Consider the following 24306-nt stretch of genomic DNA (forward strand, 5'->3'; position numbering starts at 1 on the left):
CCAATCAAATCAACCATTTTAAAATCCCTTTGTTATGAGTTACTTAAAACGGTTGATTTGATTGGCTAGATATAAATTCCCTTTGTTAAAATCTAACCAATCGAATCATTTGTCCCCACAGCGAACCTTTCCAGGAACTTTTCCTTGTGCAAATGTCCCGCCGGCCAAGGCGGGGGGACGAGAATGTAAACTGCTGCGAACGTACGAAAATTCCCATTCCACAATCTCAACGTGCTGTATTTTATATGTTTAGACTTCCATTTGAAGCCTGTAGAACTTGTTTATGTTCAATATCAAGTTTGGAGAATTGACGTTTAGCATAAATTGTAGTATATGTGCACCTAATTATTTTCAGATCTCTCCTTAGTCAATTTGATGGTTAAAAATTAAAATTTCCTTCAGAAAATGAGCCCACAACAATATGGTAAGCGCAACCTTCATTAATATTTTCGAAATCTTTTCAATATTGCAGTTCTGTTTGTTTTAAATTTCTTAAAAAAGAAAAAAAAAAGAAATGGAAACTGTTTTCAGGTTTTGGTGCATTCCCTTTAATATTCTTCCGCGAGATCAACGCAAAGACGCAAACTGAATTCTTGACTGCTTTTCGTTATATTAGGAAAATTGTAACTCTTTAATACAATTTTCTGTTTGTATAGCTACAGGCTTCAAATTTTGCCCAGTTAAAATTTCTCAATCGTTTCTAGACTTACCTTATATAATTTGTCATAGCTCTGAAGAAATATTTAAATTTTGTGGATCTGAGCACAAAACTAGTAGATGTGAAAAACTGTGAAAAGACCACGTCGGAGCGCACCTCACCCCTACCCCCACAGGAAAGTGTACTGAGGTGTGCAACCCGCGGCTGGCGTTTCCCGCCAAAAATTGTGCAGCAGAAGATTTAAAGTGTCGTCACAACCTTTTTGCTGGGAGAAGCGATCAAAAACAACATCGCACTGATATAACAAGGCTTGCCCTTGACCGGAAAAAGAGACAGTTTTAAAGCTCAACAGCGTATTGTGTTTTATTGGAAGATACTAGCCGAATTGCAGTCTCCTCTAACGTAGGCAGTGTGTTCTAAAGGCGCGGACGGGACGCTGTGACGGTGAGCATTCAAATTTTAGATGCTGAATTTTAAGCTTCTTAACAATTTCTCACTCATATTGAAGTTCAACGAGGTTAGAAAATAAATTCTACGGTTAAAGAATTTGTTTTAAAAAGTTTTCCAGCTTTTTAAGAACTGTTTTTAATGTTGTTTGACATAATTTCTTCAACTAAACTTGTATTAAAACAACTGAACTCAAACTTTTGAAGCCTGACGCCACCGAGTCAAATAAAACATGGCCGCTACAGGAAACGCCGTCAGACAAGCTGTTGACCTGGATAACTTGATTCAAGAATACGTGCACTTTGAACAGGTAAGATTGAATACGGAAAAGAAAATTTTTTTGGTGCTTTCAAAATGCTCTTTCCTTTTCTGGCTTGAAAACGTGAAAACAAATACTCGTAGAAGTTAAATGTGAGTTTATATATATAAAAGCCCCTATGGCTATGTGCCGAGTTCTGTACATGTACTGCAAACAAGGCTCAAGAAACGTCAGAACTAGGAGATTATCTCTTACAAAAACAAAGATTATCTCTTACAAAAACAAAGTTGGAATTGAATGTTTACAAGCTTAAATTGTGCATGTTCAGTTATACAGTATTAAAAGGACTGTACTGCAAACAAGACTCTGACAAAGAAATGTCAGAACTAAGTGTAGCCACTGGTGTAGCTTATACCTGTTACAAAAATTTTTTATAGAAGATTAATTGTGTTAACTTCAAATTTTGTTAAATACAGCGGAATTTTATGACCCTTGTTGAAACGTCACTTTCTCGGAGTTAATACAGTTGACAAAAACGTTTTTTTTTTTACTTTCAAGGTCGTGAGAAAGACTGGACAAGAAAACAGCTGCTTGCAAAAGGAGATCCGTTCACTAAATAAACAACTTCAATCGAGCCAGGATGCTGAAAAGATTGCACTGGAAGGTTTGTATAGTCATGTGATACATTAAGAAGACGCTGAAAAGTCCGTTTAACCGAGAAAACGTGTTCGGGCTTAGCCCCTTAGCACTGAAAAAGGGCTACGCCCGAAACGTTTGGCTCTATTGGTTCTAACTTTAAACGGGATTTTGGAACTCAACATACCTTTTTATTTCACTTGTTTAATTTTATACATCAATGCCACGTAGTACTTTGAACTTTTGTTCTTGTTATCAATATATAGTAGAGACGCTACTCGATCGAACACTGGCTTTTTTAAATTCTTTTGACTATACTATACCTTATTGTTATCCCGATAACAAGCCCTCGATTTATACTTTGTCGAATGGAATTAATAGTGGGCTTATTTTCAGATGGGGTGGGGGGGGGGCGAGGGGTTTGTCTGGGGCTTATATATCGGTATGAGTTTTCCGGGTTTATATTGGGAAGGGATGTTGCGTCTGAAAAGTTTCAGATGCATACAAACCAGAAGTATGATACAAACAAGTTCTGCAGTGTACTTAACTATGGCCTATTTCCAACGTATCAAAACCATATTTTTTAGTAAATACTACTGGCTATTTTTTTGTTTCCTTAAGTTTTTCGAGATTTCCTCGCCCCCTCTGATCTCATTACTTAAAAAGCTCTATCATTTCAAATATTAACCCCCCACTTGTTTTCAATTAGAAATAAGCTCCTTTTTCTCTCAATCAAGCTTCAGATTTGATTGTAGCCAAGCCCATTTATGAATAGAAGAAGTTCGCATACGGTTTGAATGTGTCCCTTTTTTGATTATAAAGAGGCTGAAAAGTTTAAAGCAATGGTGGACGGTCTCCAGAAAGTTCTTTTACAAAGGTGTGACAAGGAAGGTAAAATATCACCCTTTCTTCTAAACTTTTTTTTGGTTGGGTTGTAATTTTATTAAGATGTAGACATTTTTTCAAAGAGAGAACTGACTTGGAATTTGTTTCAGTGTTTATGATTCTAAAGGATAGAGAATGATTTAACTTCATTGCTGCTAGGAATCTCCTATCCTTGCAATAGGCAAGCTATAACTATAACAATACAGTGTATCTCAGCTGTTACGCACTTTACTGCTATATACCCTTTTCTGTTAAGTCATTTTTTTGATTATTCATTGCATTGTAACTCACGCGCTACATAATTCAACACTTGTTTTCTTAAACCGTTACACTGGCAATGACAGATGTACCGTCGAAACACGTCAAGAAAATTAAAACAAAATCGTTTCAACAATGTTCTCTTGTTCGTACAGAGGAGAATGCGGAGTTAAAATCACAGATCACATTGATAAAGGAGAAGTCTATTCGCCTTGAACAAGTAAGTGAAAGTCAAGATGGAAACTACAATAGAACCCCGTTGCGTTATGCTGCAGCAAAGCACTGGAACATGCTACCTCGTGATATTCGTTCCATGGCAGGCTCAAAGGACTTTTTGAAAAAAGATTAGACAAACTGATTTCAATGTTTAATAATTATATTTTATCGCTTTTAGATAGGATTTTTATATTTATATATATATATATTTTAGGAATCTTAATTTAGCTAGATGGTGTTGTTGTTGTTTGTTTGTTTGTTTCTTTTTTTTTTTTTTTTTTTTTTTTTTTTTTTTAACCATTTTAAAATAGTCTGATGTAATACTTTTATACCCTTTGTTTTGATGTAAATACTTTTGTAAATACTAAACTTTTAATCGTGGAGCACCTGTAAACTAGCTAACAGCTAAGCGTGTACTTTTTTCCACGTTAAATAAAGTATGTATGTATGTATGTATGTTGAATAAAGCAAATTAACTGAGTTTATTGTGGTTTGTGAAGATAAACATAAACATAAATATTGTGTCTTTCAGGACCACAAAAATCAAATTTCTAAAGCGATTAACAATCACAAACAGGAGATTTTGAGGCTCAGAGAGGAAGCCCTTCAACAAAGTAAGAGCAGTTCTGCCGTTACGATGTTTTGTTATGTACCAATCTTTTAACTTTGATTCATTTTGAAATCTTACAAATTTTCAAATAAACTTTAATTTCTACAAATTTCTTCTCAAGCCCCTTTACCGTCGATTTTGGAGAGTTAAATTTGATTTGCACTATATACAAGTAACAGTTAATTTCAACTACGTTTTCAAAACCATGTCTCCACACTATTTCAGTATCTCTTAAGTCAGGTAATTCTTCTTTCTTAACGAGGCTGTGAATCAAAATGTTTCTTTTTACTGAGGAAAAACCTCAGTTCGAAGCCAGTGAAAAGAAATCGACGGCCCAGATTTTTCTAAGTATACCCGCATTTCGACCACTGTAAGAAGCTGTTTTAATTGTTTAAATACGCGGTATTAACGCTTATCATCTCTCACTTTTGAGCTTGCAAAGACTCAACGTCATTACGTGTCTTGTCTTTGACCCAACGTTCTTTTTTTTCAGGAAAAAGGGAGATTACAACACTGGAGAAGTCACAGCAAGAAAAGTCAGTTCAAATACAACAACTACAGAAACAGTTGGCTGATGCAACTCACGCCCATCACACGGAAATAGTAAAGCTTCGTCTAGAGGTCAGGTCACCAAAAAATATGCTCAGTTTAGAAAAAATTACAATACATTTTACCTTACCCTTTCTTCCTTTTTCCTTGACTCCATGTATCCTTTTCCTCCTTCCCCTTTCCTTCCTCCTTCCTTGCTCCCTCCCTCCCTCCCTCCCTCCCTCCCTCCATACGAATCTGCTGGCACTTTTGTAACAACTTTCTCTTATCGAAATAGCTTCGCGAATTCTGCGTGGTAAGTTCTGATTTTCTTATCAAGAAAGCGCTAGACCATAGGCCTGCTGCATGCAAAAGATCAGCCAATACCACGAACATGTGTCCGAATTACGAAACGATTTGTGGCCGGGAGGTCACATAAGTTCCCTATGTCGTGGTAACGTCCAAAAAAAGAGCTTTCATTCCACTTTCTTCGGCAAAGTGTAGCTATTGCTTACTATTAAAGTGCCATACCATTCTCTCGATCACCACGACACTTTAAATTGCAGAAATCGCGGTTAACAAAAATCTTCGTGTATGTGTTTGACTTTTCATGTCGATGAAAGGTTTCACGATTCGGAAACAGCCCGTTTCTTGCACGGCGAGTTTGAAAAGTTTATTGCTCTTGTTAAATTCCATAAAAATGGCTAATTTTTCGACAGCAATTAGAATAACTTTCTGGCATTGTAACAAAGAAAACATTAGGTGAATAGAGTAAAACGCAAATTTTTAATGGATTTTTCCAGGTACCGATGTCTAAAAACCGGCAATGTTACAAAAGCTCCCGATTTGCCATTGGTCCCAATTGTACTTTCAGCATGTTTTTTCGAGAGATAACAAACAGAACTTATATCAAATTGTTTATTACCAGGAGGGGAATAAGTGACCCAAATTTGAAGTTTTTCCTTTAAAACGTCAGGGAGTTAGAGCTTTCTAAACGTTTTTACGGCATCGACGAATTTCACTTCGCGGGGGGTAAATTCATATCAAATGACGGTATAGATATAAAACAAATATTTTTGGACTCATATTTGCGTTGGATGACAATGTAATATGTAATATGCACGACTTGGGTTTTAAGCGTTTGTTAGAAATAAATTACTAGCTGTGTGTCTTTTTTGTGGTAAAAGGAAGTTCAGCAAAACGTGATCAACAATGACGCCCTTTATACATTTACTAGTATATGTTGTCGCGGTTTTCAGGGAGAACAAACTGTCCAGTTCAGCTTTAAGTGATCGTATTCTGTAATTTCATACTTAGGCAAGACTTACATGGTCTGTGCAAAGTCAGCTTCTTGTAAGGTAAAGATGTATAAATACTTCACTAGATCGAATGCGCATGTTTCAGTTAACCCTTAATATGCTAAACCCGGATTTTCCGGGATTTGGAGGAATGGCCATTCAACCACTTATGAAGTCACCAATTTACACGTCAGTAGATTTCTGTGATAAATAACTTATAGAGTTTGGATAGATCTTTCTATAAGAGTGTCCATCTTGAATATTGACTGCATTCCGACAGAGCAAATCGAAAAAACCCGTCATCTGTTTTTGGTGTAAAATTAGTGCTAAAACAGGCCAATATACCCGTACTTGATCAAGATCTCCTTTCCAGGGTTTTCCATTGATTCAGATCAAACTTTTCAGGCCAGTAGAAGGGTTGCACAGTGTAAAAGATAGAGAGAATAAGAAAGCAGAGAAAAACGAAAAGAAAAGGGGCAAGTAAAACAAATCGGAATGGTTCAGCAAAAAAAGTCCAAATCTTGGCTTTTGCACAAGCGGCAAAGTAAAATACTGTACATTTTTACATGGAAATTTCATCAAAAATTTACTGCAGTGTCAGAAAGTGCATTTCTACCAAAGTTTATAGAAACTTAGGACCATAGAGCCAAGAAAATCAATTAACGGTTAAAAACGTGTTTTTTGGAGTAATTTCAGCATATTAAGGGTAAAGAAGGTATACAACGGTCCCTCCAGCTTTTAAACTTTGATTGGTCAGTACTTAACATCTTAATCATTTTATGCTACAATAATAATATAAAATAATAATAAAGGTTTTTTTTATCATGCAACCATTGGTTACCATAGCAATAGGATAACCTGTAAAACACCCTTTATATCAGCATTAAGTCCTTATAAATAAAAAAAAATAAAAAAAACTTGTCGACCCTCATTGTTTATTTCTGAGTTATGACCATTATATCAATATGCAAGTATCTGCAAGGTTTAAATAAATTTCATTGGAGTTGTTTCAGTGCCACCTTAACTTTAAGCGCGCATAATGCGCTCTTACAACATGAGCGCACCTTATTCGCGCCTAATGCGCGCTTATGACAAGCTATACCATAAAGATTTTATTCATTTTATTTTATGTGATGCAAGTCTACTAGTAGATTATTTATCATTGATCATTGTTCATTGATCATGGGAATTTCTAGAAAGGCAGGAATTAAAGATACAATTCCCTCGATGGAATTTATTGTGAGATTATCAAAGTGTTATGTATATGTTTATCAATGTCTAACTGCTTTGTAAGCAGACGTGAAATCTTCTTTTTTTTTGTTAAGTGCTGCAAGTTTGATGCGAAGTTCTTCTTGCAAAATGTCTTTCTGATAGCGATCCGATGATTGTTTCCACTTGTTCCATCTTGTCTTGTCAACTTGTACAAATGTAGGAGTCAAACCGAAGATCTGACAGAGACGAAGGAATTCAATTCAATTCAGTGAGTATCACTCACTTGACAATGATGCCATGACGGTGTCGAAACGTTGTGCGTTTGTTATTGTATTATTCTAGCAAAGTGCTTGCTAAAAGGCTGGGTAGCTTTGAGAGATTTCAGTAGTTCAAACAGATTGAACACTGATAATAGTGCAAGAAACATCAGGATTATAGTTTTTCTCGTGATGTCATAAAGTCATGAAGCGTTATTTTTTGCATACAATTGTTTCTGGCAATGTTGCCTGAAGACATAATTATGCTAAAGACAACTGAAGATAATGCGAGGAGTTTATCCAAGTACAGGTTTTGCTCGTTTATTTAAAAAAAGGAAGAAGAACTGTTTTTCAGCAGCGCTTCTAAAGTTAATAGCTCGAAAGTGTTATCAATTTAGCGAAAGGCAAGTAGGTGTAAAGGCTGTTTGCACAAAAAAGCGAACATAATACATACTTTCATTTCAACGGAAATCAAATACTTTAATTCAATAATGCAATCAGTAATAAATTTGAAATGGTCAGAATGCTTGTTCGCTAAATTGTTGACACCTTCTTTTTATTTAACTTTAAAGTGGCGCTCATGAAAATTTATTATAGGTCTTGAGGAAAAGTTGTATTTTTGCTGAACCTGTTAAGTTAATATTAAGGCGCATCAGTTTATTGTGACACAAAACGTCTGAAGATTTAATTGATCGCCTTTTAGTCAACAAAGGGTTTCTTGGTTCCAGTTCTGTTGTTTTGCGTTTGTAGATAGGTTTCTTTGATACGTTCAACTTGTTCCTGTGGAGTTATAGCAAGATTCATTTGTTAGATTGTAAACCTTTAATTAAACTAACGGGCCTTACCAGACATAAATGCACGTTTCCGAAACCGGCACATGTCAGATTGTTTAAATTGTTGTAAAATGTTATCAGTTGTATATTGATATTGAACAGTGATTTATACTTTTGTATTTGGTTGTTGTAAACGTGTACGCAAGTCTTTCGTAAATTGTCTCTATTTTTTTTCACACACGTAAATACATGTAAACAATTACGCGCCATTGGAAATCTAACTTTACCCAATTTGACTTTAAAGTCGTATACAGCAGTAAAAGTAATAATTCAAACTACTTCAGTGCATCCTTTACTGGTTGCTTACTTGTAAAGCAAATGTGCACTATTGCTGAAATGCGTTTTCGGTATAAATTTCCTGCTCCTTAAAAAATACTCCTTTCCTGTCAGTGGTTCATACACATTGCTGTTCTTGTGTGCTACCTAAACGTATTTCCTAATCGCTTGTAATAACAATAAAAAAAGAGAATTGAATTCGTGTTGATAGAGAACTGTTACAGACCGAAAACGGAAATAAGAAAAGAATAAACTGTTCAGCAAAGAATAAATTGTTTTAAACCAAAGTTCCCCCTTTGGTTACAAAAGATCCTGGTTTTACTTTTGGTTACGAAAGATCCCGGTCTTGTTACAAAAGTGCCACATAGTTGCAAAAGTGCCCTATGGAATGTGACAAAAGTGCCCTGTATAGGTTACTAAAGTTCCTCATGTTACAAAAGGTCCCGTTTTTTGTTACAAAAGTTCCCTTCCTAGGTTACAAAAGTGCAGATTCATATGGCTCCCTCCCTCCCTCCCTCCCTCCCTCCCTCCCTCCCTCCCTCCCTCCCTCCCTCCCTCCCTCCCAGTCCATCCATTTCCTTCTCTTATAACTCCTTGCCTCCCTCTCTCCCTCCCTTCCTGGGTCCCTTTCTCCATCCCTCCCTCCCTCCCTCCCTCCCTCCCTCCCTCCCTCCCTCCCTCCCTCCCTCCCTCCCTCCCTCCCTCCCCCTCTTTCCTTCCTTTCAGGTCATTCATCATTCATAACTCATGTTTAAGAAATTATATATAAATGTGAAACGAATGTTATACTTCTTTTGCAGGCTTTTAAATTTGATTAATAAACTCTGATTTTTCAAAAGGGTTCATTAATGTTGTGCGCCACGTCTCGTTTTTAGTATGACGAAAAACTGTTGAAACTTCAACGTGAAAGAAACAACGCAAAGGCTCAAGCTGGTCAATCGTTTAATGCCAACACTGACATATTTAGAAAAGTAAGTGTATATATGATTACTACAAGTGTTTCTTCTTTAGAAGAATTCTTTATTATGAATGAATGTAAAGGAAACATGCCCAGAAACATACGTCTGGACTTAGTCCATACCCCCCACTGGCAAAGAGTAAAAAAATGCATGAATGACGAGCAGAGCCAATGTATCAAAATGAAAAATTTAACAGGGGTGAGCCAAGGTTTTGTATACCCATAAATTTGTCTATAATTTTCCCGCGGCAGGCAAGAGCGCCGTTTTGCAACGCTCTTTTGCCGACAAATCTATGAAAAATTAAAAACACGATTCGGTTTCCCTACATCCTTCAAATTTAACAAGTAAAATTATTAGCCTAATATCTTTAATTTTTGATTTATGAAACTTGCTTCCTTTGTTCGTATACAGAAACTCCAGTTTGTCAAAGCTGAGGCACAGAAGGAAATAAACGCGTTGAAAAGTAAAGTTGCCGATCTTGAAAGAAAGTTAGCAGTACAGCAGATGCCAGCCACAAAGAGAAAGATGTTTTAACTTCAAAATGGGATTACCTATCCGATACATTTTTGTTGCAATGAATTATATTTATATGTTTTGGTTTTACATATATATATAATAGATGTGACTTGACTTGTTTTATTCCTCTCCTCTTCTTCGCTCCGACCGGAGCATAGGGCCTACATTGCAGCTTAACGTCGGATCCGATCTTATGCTGTCCGTTTCACCTTCCCCATGACATCCCCAAATCCTCATATTTCAAGGGCGTCATAATTTCCCGTCCCCATCCCCCCCCCCCCTTGTGTTGCTATTGGGATGGCTGAAACGATACTCCCCCTTCCGGTCCTGTGGAACCGTTCGGGACAGATATAGCTGTAACACTATACGCGTGGTTGGCCTGGAGGCTTCGCGTGCGCCTACTAGCCTCAGGAATCACGAGTGTGACCGGAGAATAAGAACTAACAACGGACAAATCAAGATCTTGGGGCATACTTATACCTGCATCACAAGTCGACTTGTGTATTAAATTTCGTGCCCGGTATCGGGAGAGACAGACCGTCGGCTTGGAGATCGCTTCATACGGAAAAGAGTTGAGGTGCCTGTGCCTGAACATTTACGAAACTAGGCCACAACCCATGACAACCTGAACGACATGATGGTCGCAGTAATTAGAGCAAACCTAGCTCATCAAACAAAGAGAAGGCGTAAGGAAATGCGACTCATCTTCAATTACAAGACATGGCACCGAGCGGGCTAAACCAAGACTTTACTCGTATGAGAGTTTTTCTGTTAATTTGAATTACCATCATTTTTTTCGCATACGTGAGCAACGACATTAACACTTTTTACTATTGAAAAAGGAAGCACTGGCGAAACATTAAGTTTTTACATTGAACTTTACAGCGTTAAACATTACAGTATCCAGTGTAATCATGAGAGTGTCTCCACCCAACTCTAGACCTGACTACCGTGCCCTTAAACCACGATGAGGCATCTCCAAAGAGTTGGGGACTGCGTGATCCCCAGGCGCTCTGATTTCCGCAGGGTTATGATAGATGTATATTGCATTATTTATTTTTTCTACACTGTTATTATCATTGTTGAATTGCGTTATTGGTATTGACAACGTGAGCTGCATTCAGTCGTAGGGTTATTTTAAATTTCCTCCCTCGTTGGCATAGAAGTGGTATTACTTCAGTTCATACTCGAAAAATGATAGAAATTACGTATAAACGAAACCGGAACATGCAAATTGCAATAGCAATCGCACAGTACAAACAGAAATGAAATCGTTCACGAGAAAAAGTCGAAGCCCCGCGTAAATAAATCGAACTGCACAAAAACAGGTCGAAAGCAGTGGTCAGCGGAACCGAAAGTGATACAGAAGTCTCACTGGGAGACTAGGGTATGTCGTCAAAACATGAACTGGCTTTCTGAGAAATCCGTTTCAAAGTCATGATTCCGTGAATTCTACAAACACGCACAAAGTTCAGAAAACAATGTGCGATATCCTTCTGGGACATCAAGAGATCAATCGCATTTCTAGTGGGATTTAAATGCCCATTCCTTGTACGCCGACAATTCCTGGTGCCCCGACAATGCGCTGGTAACATTCTTCTAGTAAGCTTCGATATATTTGGCCAGAACACAAGGATTATCAGAACAGGTAATATTGTGAACACTTAATTAAGAGATATTTTTATTTCTGCTTTGTCTTAGCCTGATTCAGAGAACTTATTGATGTTTGCGATTCACGTCCCGAGCTTTGCTCTAGGTATCTCAGCGGAAAAATATGCGAATTTTAATCTGTCCGGCTGTGTTCAAAATTCACTATGCTATCTTTAAAAGCTTTCTAATTTCTTTGCAGAACGTATACGCACAAAAGTAGACAAACAAGCTTTGCAAGTACCAGGAAAGCTAATATCTTTCAAGGTATCTATCAGTCAGCTCGAACGCGCAATTTAAAGCACATCTCATATCTCATCTCAGATTTATTAATAATAGAGCTTTCACAACTAATTTACTCAATTTTTATTCTTTCATTCGTCATTAGTTTGATAGCTATTTTCAAAAACAAAACTTTAAATTCGAACTTTTACTATTATTGCCGTGTGAACGGGTCTTTACTGAAAAGGTCTAGAGCTTGGGTACCTGTAGGCACAGGCGCCCACATTAATTTCTGAGAAACGATGTGCGTCATGATCGCGCTCTGTCGACCTGTCGACAAAAAAACACCTTAAGCCTGGTTTTCACTAGCGATGCAAGCACAAGCGCAAGGATAACAGCTCTTTTAAAACGGTTTTAATGAAGCACAAGCGCATTGCACTATAGTTTTGACCCTTGTGCTTGTATGGAGGCAAGCACAACCACAAGGACCACAAGAATACAAGAATCAAAATTGTCCTCTTTCTCTTGCTCGAGCTGGTGCTTGCGCTTGTGCTTTCGTCGCCGATGAAAACTAGGCTTTAGGTGACACATTTTTTCTATCTTATATAACGTGTTAAACTGACGGTCGTGGTAGCTTTCGACTCCTTTTTTTAACATACGCTAAGTTACCCATTTCCGACGACTTTTAAGAACTTTCAAAAGATCTCAGTCGGTCTGGCGTTGCAAGAAACTCGAGGGCCCCTTCTTAATCTGTTCAGCCCCTTTTGTTCGCAAAGTAAATTAAACATAACAATATATACTGGATTATATATTTTATAGTGATAAATCTATTGTATTCTTGAAACCTATGAGATTTTTTCATGTTTACACCTTGATTTTTAGAAACGTAGACGGCTGAAATTTTAATATAAAAAAAAATAACTTTATTTTACAATCTGGCAATCTAAAAGCATTTGGGACAGCTTAAGCGGTTGCTACTGATGTAGGTGGGAGGTGAATGTTGATGAAAACTAGAAGATAAAATAAGTCTTCATTACTAACAACACAATTAGTGGTTCTGAAGCCTGGCAAAGTTCTTTCTTGTATGCTTTTGTTCGCAACTTCGGGGGTTGACACTGCACAAAACCCGACAAAATACATTATGGGACTAATAGGTGATTACATGTGTTTATGTAACGAACCAATAGAAATGTGATTGCGTAATTCATGCATAGTGTATGAGCGCAAAACAGAAGAAGTGCAGGATCGTGGACCTTCCAACATAAATCGTGGCCTCTTTTGGCCAGGAGTCCTAACCATTTCCCTCTATTGACTATGTTAACAGTATCTTGTGTTTGTTGTTTTTTCAAAGCTTTCAACCAGAAGAAAACGTTGACCTGAAATGAGATTCAATAGTGCATTTGTTTCCCTGTTGCTCGTTTCTCTGCTGGCTGTGCAGGTCAGCGGTGGTCCAACAACTGCTGCAGTGTGTGTTGCAGGTTGCAATGCAGGTTGGGTAGTCTGTCTTGGAGGAGTAACTTACTGGACGCTTGGTGCAGTATTCTTGGAAACACTGGCTACATGCAATAGTGCACAACAATACTGCTTAGCTGCTTGCAAGTTTAGCACTTTGTTACCAACACCTTGACTGTCCGGAATATATCCTTGCTAAAGTGGATTTAATATTCAGCAAAATAGGGAGCTAATGTAATTTTGTATTTTCTAGTTATACTTTCCTCGTGATTAAAAGCACCTGCACCTTGATGTATGTCAATTTAGTCCCGTGACTTGTTCATCATCATAATCATTTAACTATCTCCAGGTGGAGAATTCCCGGCGTATCCAATCGAACAAAATCGAACCCAGTCGAACACCAATCGTTCGATTGGGTTCGGTAATCGAACATCTATTTTGCTGTGAGTTCGATTTTCAAACCAATCGAACACAATCGAACTCAATCCGATTCGATTTCATTCTGAATACGCCTCTTGATAAGAAAATCACGCAGGACTAATCAGATGGACGGTGTTCCATACAAAATGTCCGCAATATAAACAAACAGGAGTTCGCAAGAGTTCGGTAATCGAACGTTCGTTTGAGTACGATTGTCGACTGTTCGGTAATTGAACGTTCGATTTTGTTCGATTGTCGACTGTTCGGTAACGAACGAACGTTCGGTTTTGTTCGATTGGCCAAATTTAATTGTGAGTTCGATTACCGAACCCAATCGAACGATTGGTGTTCGATTGGGTTCGATTACCGGGTTCGATTGGATACGCCGGGAGAATTGGGCTGTAGGCTCTCTGCCTCTAGGTTGCCCTGTCCTCCACAGCCGAAACCGCAGCTGAGAACGGTTTAAGATCACTAAATCATGCGTTCCGAAAAGTCATTTTCCAAATCTCGCGTGGTCGACCCCGTTTCCCGTGACTTGTTGTGGCCACAAAATTCCAAACAAGCTTTGGTTGCAAATAATACACTGCAGAGATATGTCCTTATTTAGCGTCCGTTTTGTTATATTATTTATGTGAACTCCTGGCTCGTCCCAGTCGTGTAATACGAGAGACGACTAGAGACGAGTCAGTGCGAGCTCCGGGTTATCACGCTGTAGAAGGCATGAGAAGGCGATTTACTTGAAAGTGGCATATTTACATAAAAGGTTAAATATAAATTGAGATAATTAATCACGCAAACTTGAGTTTGTTTTTGATGTTGAGACAAGGAGACCTTTCCATTTGTGTGGAAACACCCGGTGAGAACTTCCGGCAAATGGAACAGGACAATTTTTCAACAAACTCTGTGGTACAAAACGGAACTTTACCATTTGAAATCTGTTCAGTGGAAAGGACCGTTTCCACCGGAGCAGTCGCGTATTTTGTCGACTGAGCAGGGTAATAGTGAGAAAAAGCAAGATGGTACATTCCGAACATTCCGGTAAAAACGAGGAAAGAGGAATACCTCTTTTTCAGAAAATTTGCCGGTTTTGGATGTTAGATGACGTCAAAATGTGGTATGAACAAAAACTGGCACACAAGTCGCTAGGCAACTGGAACACTGATGTTCTTACTACATTTTGACGTCTGTGATCTAACTGAACTGGCCCAAGGCAAAATGGAATCTATTTCTTTTATACAATAGCAGACGACTTTTGTTACTCAAAAGAGTTCGGAAGTCAACACATTTTCATTCTATTTTTTGTGTAATCACTCAGTGTTCAGCACATTGATAAATCAAGAAGCTCATCTTCATGCGATCAGATTGCTTGATCTAAATTTGTCCAAAGTTTGCACTCTAAGCCCGTGGCATTAAATTCTTACGCGCGTATAAGGTGACTAGTAAGCTTAACTTGGGTCAATATTGATTTTTTATATCAATGATATTGACCAGACATAAAAATGTTTTGCAATCACTGCTGATCACGACTATAAAGGGAAAGGTCAAACGACAAGTTCCGAAAAATTCCCAATTTAAATTAGACTAAACGTAGTAAAACTATAACCAGCGTGTGTATAATAATAGATGGCGCTGAAAATTAATTTATATTCAAATAATTATAGTAAAAGAACATTCGACAAAAGTTATTGCCCGACTAATTGATTTCTGTATTCATGCTCAACTCTCAGTTTCTTCCTACTAACTCCGGAACTTATTCCCTAATTCCTGTAATTCTAGTGCACTGTATGATATGATACGTGAAATGAGATTAGACAACCTTAGTTAATTGGGGAACCAATGAGATCTTACAATTTGTCCGACAAAAAAGCCCCGCCGCAAATGTTATTGGTTTTTATAACAAGTACGGATGACCCATGCAGCTTTGTTGCCGCTTTGTTGATAGAGGAGCCAATTCCGAGAAACAAAGGAATTATGCAATAAGTTATTTTATTTGTACCAGTTTCTGGAGCTCATTATCAGACACGACGTGTGAACTATAATCGCAGTTTCTGTGACTAAGATTATAAACTAAAGACGTTTTCTTTGTGTGAAGTTTTCATGGCTCTCGTTGAAAGACCTTAAAACAGCAACAACACGCCGACAACAAAAGATCAGTTTGATTTGAGGGGGCAAATCTCCATGGTCTCGGGGAATTTTCCCCTCAAATTGTGATTGTGCTCTCGAGTGTTCTGTTTGTTTGGGAAAAAGCCCTTCTATGATTGCAAGGGATTTTCCTTGGCGAGGGACATATCCCTTTCGTGTGAAAAGATATGATTGGTTCAAGAAAGAAATTTATTCTGATCACAATATACCTACCCATCAGTACCTCGTTGCTGCTGCCGGAGTGTACAGAGCCGCAAGAAGCCGATTTGAGCAAACCAAGTTTGACAAGTTCATCGAAAGGTTTGTCCATTGCTCTCTTACAGATTCAAGTGAAAATGCATGTCAGGGCTGAGGTGGGCATTAGTCGGCAGCTCATAAACACGCACAGACTTCCTGGGTCCTCCTTCGACCGTGACCGGAAAGTAATAGTGAAGTGATTTGGAACGCGAATGCAGCTATTAAACAGTATGTCCAAAATATATTTATGAGAAATGAACTAAATGTGTGGAACGAACCGTGCGCTTTGATTTAATATAAACTATGTTCATAGGCGTACGAGACGGGGGAGGGCGAGGGGGGCTGCCAAAAGTTTTCGGGCAAAATGCTTAGAATTCGGGCAACAAGCCTAGAGAAAGAATAGAAAATAAGCCGGCAAATCTCAACATTACGTTCGAAACGAATTACATCTATAGAAAAAAAGTATTGAAAATATACTGAATTTTGTGGTTCAAAAGTCCAAATTTCTCATTCATCTGTTTTCGTTTTCTCTCGCAAATTGCTATAATCATGGTCAATTTTTCGCGCAAATTTTGCGTGATCCCTCAGTTTGATTTATTTGCAATCACCTTTTCCATAGCTTGCAGACTTTGAGAGAGTCTATTTTTTTTCGGGCAATAAGGTGTCCGCCCCCCCCCCCCCCAGGTCCGAAGGTGCCCTCGTACGCCTATGACTATGTTTAGCAGCTTGTACGTATTTATAACTGCCTACGGCGTTTCTGCATTTCGTTTACAAGCCGTATTCTAGTTTGATTTTGGATAATACCGATTTTAAAAAGACCACTGGGCATATCAAGGAAATTTCAGATCATAAATATTTTTGGCCAGCCTTCAACGCACCGCTCTGTAGCTCAGTGGGGAAAATCAAAAGTAATTTTGATCTTGGTGCTCAAATATAGTGATAGTGCACTTTCACTTTCATTGTTGCAATATGGACGGAAGTACGAGCCTCAAAAACCGATCTGCATCGAGAAGGGACGATTTTAAAATCATTCTGCCTGCAGTTCTGGGCGCGAGTTCACATGGTACAGACAAATTTCTTTCACATTTCGTCTATGAATGGGCTGCGTTCGTTTGCATTTATAATATACAAATGGGTTCCAGGAGCAGCAGATGCGGTTTTACCGGCCTTGACTGTTTCTAAAAAATACTACCGTGATACAGAATATGTTTGGTAACTAAGCAAATACATCAAGGGCAGTTTCTACTGCTCTTGTTATCAATGAATGTATCTGCTACATGCACTTATATCGAACTTATATTACTATTCGATACTTATATTACTTATTTAAAATATTCGATAGTTATATAGTTAGCTTAACTAATACTTTAAATAAACTGGCATTGAATTAAAAATATACTGTAGAGAAAAGTTCGGTTGTATAAATTTATTTTGGTGCCATTCTCAGTTGATAGGTAATGATCACTACTTCATTTATATAAAGTTGTCAGCTACAAGAGTGATAATTTTGCTTCATACATCCTACAAAATCTTTGCCAGCGTTAGAAAATTTCAGTGGCCATTTGATTTGTTTTAATCTTGTTCGTGATAAATGAATTTGTAGAAGGCACATGTAGTCCGCCATCCAAGTGAATTTAAAATGACCATGAAGCAGAAGGAAAATATGTTTTAAGTAATAATAATAATAATTATAATAATAATAACAATAATAATAATAATAATAATAATAATAACTTTATCTAAGTGTCAGGGTGAGTATTTAGCTTACAGAAGCTTATTGGGGACACTACTACTTAACAATATATTAAGATTTTAAATGTACAGTTAAGAATACGGAATTAAAAATTAATTGGGTACACTCGACTACTTCACAAGCACATTCGCTTACTTTACAAGTCAATTTCATGCAATTACGATACCATTGAGATTTGTGACGCTTGCAAGCCGTAGCCCGCTAGCGCTGTTTAAAAGTCTTCTGTTTTTTAGCAAAAAATGGGGCTGAAGTATTGGTGATATAAACTGGATCATAGTAAAATAAAGATACATTAACAAACCTTTGAACTGGGCTTTGCTTAACTCCGCTTCTTTAACCTCGGCAACAAAGAGAGTATTGATTTGATGCATATTATGTAAGTAGAATAAACATGCTTTGGGGAACTAATCAGATCTTACAATTAATTTGTTCTATAAAGAAACTAAAATTTTGTTCGTTCGGAGAGAGAAAAGTGGGCAAGGATCATTTTATTTCCCAGAAACTACGGGAATATACTGCAACAGCTGATTTATTTTAGCAATTCCTGGAACGCATTTGTAATGTCAGTAGAAACTCAACATGTTCAATTGGACCAAAGTACTTTTAAGTAAAAGTAAGCAAAATGGAGTATATTTGTTAATTAGACTAGTAAAAACTCAGCCGTGTTCTATTAGAAATCTGCGAATTTGATTGGTTCTCCCATTGCTTTCTATTTAGCAACAAAAAGATGGTTTTCCATGTTCTACAAGATAATGATGCACGCTTGAGGTCTAGAAAAACTGCATTTAGCTGCTTTTTTAACCTCAAAAATGTTTTATCGAAAAACCATCTTCCAGTTGGTTAAGAATACTGCATTGAAAAATATTCATGCAAGAGCGCAGAGCGTACAAGTCTCAACTCCGCTTTATACGGCAGTTAATAATAATAATAATAATAATAATAATAATAATGATGATAATAATAATAATAATAATAATAATGATAATGATAATGATAATAATAATAATAATAATAATAATAATAACAATAACAATAATATAAAATATTTATCCAAACACTGTAAGTGGTTTCAGGAGGGTCCTCTAAACATAGAAATTGACCTATTAAAATTAAAGCGAACTCGACAACCTTGAATGTTAAAAATGATGAAATTGTTACAAAAATGATTTAAAACTAGGATATACATAATTAAAGCATAAGATAATAAGCGATTTAATAGAAGTTTTTTTAAATTTCGCTTAAAAATTGAATGCGGCATTGGCCTGTTCGTTGGGCAGTGAGGCCCAGTCATTTAATTAATGCTTTAAAAAAGGTTATGTTACTCCGTTCTGTTCTTGGTTTGTTCATTTTTTTGGTGACTTCTTCATAAATGAACGAAGATACCATTTCATTCATATTTCTAATTTAAAGTCCTTCCTTCGACTATAAAGAGATTCTGAAAGATCGACAAAGACGACAAACCTATATAGTTTCGACTTGTTGAATTTAAGTAAAAATGCAATCTTGACGACATTCTAGATATTATGTTATGCACACCAATAAAGCTCATGCAAACCGTGTGACTTGCGCAAACCGCGGACTGAGTGTTACTTAAGTAACTGCTTCGTGGTTTTTAGTGTACTGAACCCTGCCTTTCAAGACAAAGCGGATAGTTAATTATCAACCGCCCGATTTTAAGCTTCTCAAGCTTCTTGTTCGCTTATGATTAACAACTACAGTCAACTCTCGCCTTGCGGAAACCCCGCTATTACGGACACTCGCTATTACGGACCTTGAAAATCCAGATCCCCGGCGAAAGCTATAGAGGTTTGACTGGAAATGACTTCTGCTATTACGGACTCTCGCTATTACGGAATTACGGACACTATTGTGGTACCAACATAACAGTTTAATTTTATTGTTTTGACTCACGATGAAGCGGACACCATGAACTTCTCATATAACATAATTTTGTAAAATTGCAGTCTGTTGTTCGTTATTTGTAAAAACACACTTTAAAAGGTTCACGGAATATTTATTTTTCCATCATTTCCTTTAGTAACTATAAAAAAGACTTTGCTTTTTCACTTCAACTTGGCCTTTTCCCTTCAGACCTTTAAGGAAAGATCAAGCCCCGTCCTCCATTCCCAACGACTGCTTGGCAGTTTCACCACTGTTAACAATGCCGTCATAGACTATATTATTTAACGTATTATTTACGGACTTTCGCTATTAGGACACAAAACGACGCCCCAAACGTGTCCGCTATCGAGAGTTGACTGTATTCACCGAAGAGGAGGTGGCTAGGGGTGGATATTTACCGAGCCGCGAAATTGTTTTAGTATATATTAAAACAGCGAGATAATATGGAACTTAATATGTATTTATTGACTGAGTTGGAGAGCCGGAGAGGGCCGGACGGGAAAATATTTGACTCGAGGGCAGCGAGGTCCGTGCGTCCTGACCGACCGTGTCCTAACCGTGTCCTAACCGTGACCGTGCGTCCTGACCATCCGGCCCGACCTAACTCAGTCAATAAGCATTTTATCATATGATCATTTAATTTTTTTTTTGTTTTTCTTTCGTGGATACAGACGCGGCGGCCCGTTTCGCGCGCATTTTGAAAAGCCAATGGTAGCTCGTTATTTGTTTGGGAAGCCAGTAAAGTGCATTTGGAATGCGATGTGCGTACAAAGTTTTTGAACTTCTGTTAAAATTAATTGCCACCAAATCTTCGAGTTTTAGCTCCATTCCAAGAAGATTTAAATCCGACTAAATTCCTCGTACATGATTACAGTTAGTAGAAATTTCAAAGGAAAGGTTTATGAAGGACTACAACAAAGAATTTGCACGACGTTTTGGCTAGTCGTGCTCGTCTCTTATCGAAGACTGAATTTATCCTGATTGAGCAGCTAAGCGACGTTTCTTCTGAGCCGAAGAAATTCCGGCATCTCGCGACAGTAGCGGGGCCGTACGCTTTTCTAGTAGGGCCGTACGGCTTTTTCCGGCCCTACTAGAGCGAGGCGTACGGACCTCATACGGGACTTTTTTTTTATATATCGTTTTCCAAGGAAATTGCGCGCGAGTCCGTACGGGTCATATGATATGGATGATTTTTTACTAGTTTATTTCTATCAAAGATCACAATTTTCTCGCGCGCGTTGCTTGGAGGTGAATAGCAAAAGATTTTCTGAGTTTGAGTAGCCAATCAGCGCGCGACAAATCGCTATACCGGCCGGGAGCAAAAGAGGCGGCTGTATTCGCAGGTTGTATTTGATGAGGTCATCTATTTTTATCTTTTTAAGCAGTCTATCTGGAATGCTTTAAGGGGAGAACTTTAATAACTGTTTACAGGTAAATGTACTTCAGGGCAATCATTTATAACATTGTATAAGGGATGAGGTCAACTTTGAAACACGAAGGCTTGCAATCGTCACAGGAACGCCATTGGCTGTAACGTACAAGCTGCCAAACGCGTTTTATACCTAAAGCAAAAAGCTACAGGCGGATTAATACGACCCAAGCTAATGTGAATTAAAACATGTTGCGATAAATACCCCGATTTCGTCGACGGAAGTTACGGTGTACTCTTTTAATAATGTTTGTTTTATAACGATCTTCGAAGGAAAATGTCAAAGGCCAAACGTTCAACCCACCGGATCGGAAGCCCTCAGTTTATATAAAGTCAAAAGTACTGAATATTTCTTCGTGCTAAAAATAAAGTGTGGAAGTTAAAAATTTTACATGTACGGAAGCATTAGCCTCAAGAATTGATCTGTAGAGAGAAGGCGCGAAAGTGCTTTTCGCTTTCTCAACTGAGAAACGTGTAGACAAAGTTCCTTTAATTTCGTCTATGAACAGGCAACTTATTCCAAATAGATTTCAGGAACTGATGCGTTTACTTTTGACTGTTTCTAAGAATTCCCATGCTATGTTTTCATTTTGGTTTATTTCATTTCATTGTATACCAATATAAAATGTTTGGCAAAGAATACGATCAAAGCCAACATTCAACTGCGTATAAGATACTCCAGAAAGACGTAGTATCGTGCTCAAATTGAACGATAAAGTAAAAAGGGATCAGGTATACGGTCATGTTAAATTTGGTTGCCTTCCAATTTTGTTTTTAGAAAGGACACATAAGAATGGGAGACAACAAGCTGGAGGAAATAATTCGTTTACAGCGAATGTATCACGATCTGTCTGAGTTTGAAAAGCAACAGGCAAAGGAAGATCTTGCAGAGTTTCAAGGGAAGACGAAGAAGGTGATTTTAAAGGCGCACGCTTCTGTTAAGAGTCTTTATAAAGCGGCTGACAAACTCGATGAAGTGTGGAAGGACTGCAAAATAGCACATACCGCCGGAAATACTGCTGGAATTGTGGGAGGGATCTTGACCATCGGAGGAGGAATTGCGACAATACTTACGGCGGGTGTTGCCACGCCCTTGTTAGTGGTGGGGATTGGTTTTGGATTTGCTGGTGCTGGCACAAACTTGGGTACAAGCATCGCAGAGGCTGTCATCAACTCGACTGAAATCAAGAAAGCCGAAGAGGATCTGAAAGAGACTTTTGATTGCATAAACAATGTGAAAAATACTGTCCAGTTGTGGCTTGATAGGAAGGAGGAAGCAAGGCTGTTAAACATGTTCTGCCTCGCTGTGCAAACCCTGGAGTTGAGTGATACCGTCTTTAAACTCCTTCAGCAGGTGATTTCATGTGTCACAGGCATCCCTGTGGTAATCGTGGAGGCAGCGACAAGAATATACGAGGAAGTAGGAAAAGCCGGTGCGAAGGCAGCAGGACGAGCTGCTAAACAGTCAGCAGGACGGGCTGGCGCACAGGCAGCAGGAAAGGCTGGCGCACAGGCAGCAGGAAAGGCTGGAGTACAGGCAGCTGGTGATGCAGCAGAATCTGGTGCTAAAGCAGGCACAAAAGCAGGAGCCAAACTCGCAGGCGGATTGATTATTGGAGTCAGCCTTTTCTTTCTCCTTGTTGATGCTGTGGATCTGGGCTTCACAATCAGAGATTTGGTGGAAAAGAAGGGATCGAAAGCAGCGGAAGTTTTAAGAAGAGAGGCAGACGCACTTAAGAAGTTATTATAAACAGAACACTTCTTTTTTGAACACTGCACGAAGCGTCCTTGAATTGACTTGCATTCTCAACTTAGCCCAAAGTACCTGTAGTTTTAAACTACTTGTAGTTTTGATAGGTCAAGGAATAATAAGTTGAAGGAATTACTGTTCCTGACATGTACAGTGTTTGCAGTCCTCATGTTCAGATGTTGAAGTAGATTTGTAATGCCGAGGCTCGTTCCCTTTTGATTTCCAATGAAAACAAAAGCTACGCCGCGGCTACGGCTCCTGAGCTCTTCAAGTCGTGATTAAAGAAACTATGTTTTTTTATGATTATATATTTTTATGATTTTATGCTTTCGCAACCATCTACATCTTTTTAAATAGATCAGCTAGGGCTTAGGATTTTTTCACCATCTCTTTTTTTAAAAAAAAAAAAAAAAGTTGGCAGCGACTGCTGAGTTCAGTTGATAAATGGTTCTTTTGATATATGTACACCAATAGACCATTTGCATTATGACGTAAAAGCGCAAAGGCTTCTGGTAGTTGTAGTTAGGTTCGCGGGAAATTTTGAATTATTGTCATCAAGCCTGTCGTGATGGAGGTAAAGTAAATTACTCTCACCGAAAAAGGCGTCCCTAAGGCGTCATTTAAAAGGCAAAAAGCAACCTCTCAGTATAAAACCAAGTCTGTTAAAATGAAAAAGGTATGAAAGAAATTGTATATTTGCTGGGTTGCGTTTTGTAGTGAAGTTTCAACGAGTGTTTCCTCCAGTCGAGTCTCAATCGCGCTGTTATTTAATTATATTCCTTAAGCTTTTGCTTGCCAGGTATTTTCAAATAGCATACGAAGACGCAATATTTTACCCTTTCTAAACATTGGGGAGTACAGTACATGATGTCTGCACTCGTAAAAATCTTTGAGGCTCAATTTTTAAAGTCTCACAAGTAATCGCTCATCAACAAAAATGTAAATAAAATTATATTTGCTCACACGTACGGCCCACGCTCGTATTGAAACCACAACACCAAATCGACGAGTTGACATTTTCAGTACAAAAAACAAGAAAGCTTCTTTGTTAAAGAAAATTGCAATTACAGTTCAGTTTAAATTTGACGAGAAAAGAAATACATTTTTAAGATAAATAAACAAACAACCTGTATTCACCTGCACAGGGACAGCTGACAGGGAAGTTTTGATTGATCAGCTTGAAAATCCTTTATCATTAACCCTTCATGATTCATCGCTGAAGCTCGATTAAACGAGGAAAATTATTTGACTCGTTTCTCGGTCTCACTGTAAAAATAAATTAAACTAACCGTCCCGCCGAGTAATCATGATATATGGTAAATTTTCTAAGCTTTTCAGTCAAGAATTAATTCACCTGCGATCGATGGAAGCGATCGTTTGTTGAACGTTTGAAAATAGATGATGAACAAAGTCAATGGCTTGCCTTGCTTTCACTTGATTCCACACAAATTTAATCATATTCTAGTCTCGTCCTTTCAAGCAATCTGTTTCCAGTGCGCGATGT

The 24306-nt window shown here is 38.0% G+C and overlaps 2 protein-coding genes across 3 annotated transcripts; both read left to right on the forward strand.

The window, feature by feature from the left end:
- Positions 1-1294: 1294 nt before the first annotated feature.
- LOC144638864 (coiled-coil domain-containing protein 152-like) lies at positions 1295-13460 on the forward strand. 2 transcript variants are annotated; one of them, XM_078498156.1, is made up of 10 exons: positions 1295-1415; positions 1923-2028; positions 2823-2891; positions 3299-3363; positions 3892-3973; positions 4463-4590; positions 9249-9344; positions 9744-10602; positions 11698-11762; positions 13069-13460. In XM_078498156.1, the coding sequence occupies exons 1-8, from the start codon at positions 1338-1340 to the stop codon at positions 9864-9866; spliced, it is 747 nt and encodes a 248-aa protein (XP_078354282.1). In that variant the 5' UTR covers positions 1295-1337; the 3' UTR covers positions 9867-10602; positions 11698-11762; positions 13069-13460. The 2 variants fall into 2 exon arrangements, with proteins under 2 accessions (XP_078354282.1, XP_078354281.1); XM_078498155.1 differs by having other exon boundaries at positions 9744-11762.
- Positions 13461-14948: 1488 nt separating this feature from the next.
- Positions 14949-23291, forward strand: LOC144638861 (uncharacterized). Its single transcript, XM_078498152.1, has 2 exons — positions 14949-16031; positions 21831-23291. Exon 2 carries the CDS (start codon positions 21846-21848, stop codon positions 22800-22802), a length of 957 nt encoding a protein of 318 aa, XP_078354278.1. The 5' UTR covers positions 14949-16031; positions 21831-21845; the 3' UTR covers positions 22803-23291.
- Positions 23292-24306: the final 1015 nt, after the last annotated feature.

This window comes from Oculina patagonica, chromosome 14 (assembly GCF_052425735.1).
Source record: "Oculina patagonica isolate OP01 chromosome 14, crgOcupat, whole genome shotgun sequence".
Taxonomy (NCBI): domain Eukaryota; kingdom Metazoa; phylum Cnidaria; class Anthozoa; order Scleractinia; family Oculinidae; genus Oculina; species Oculina patagonica.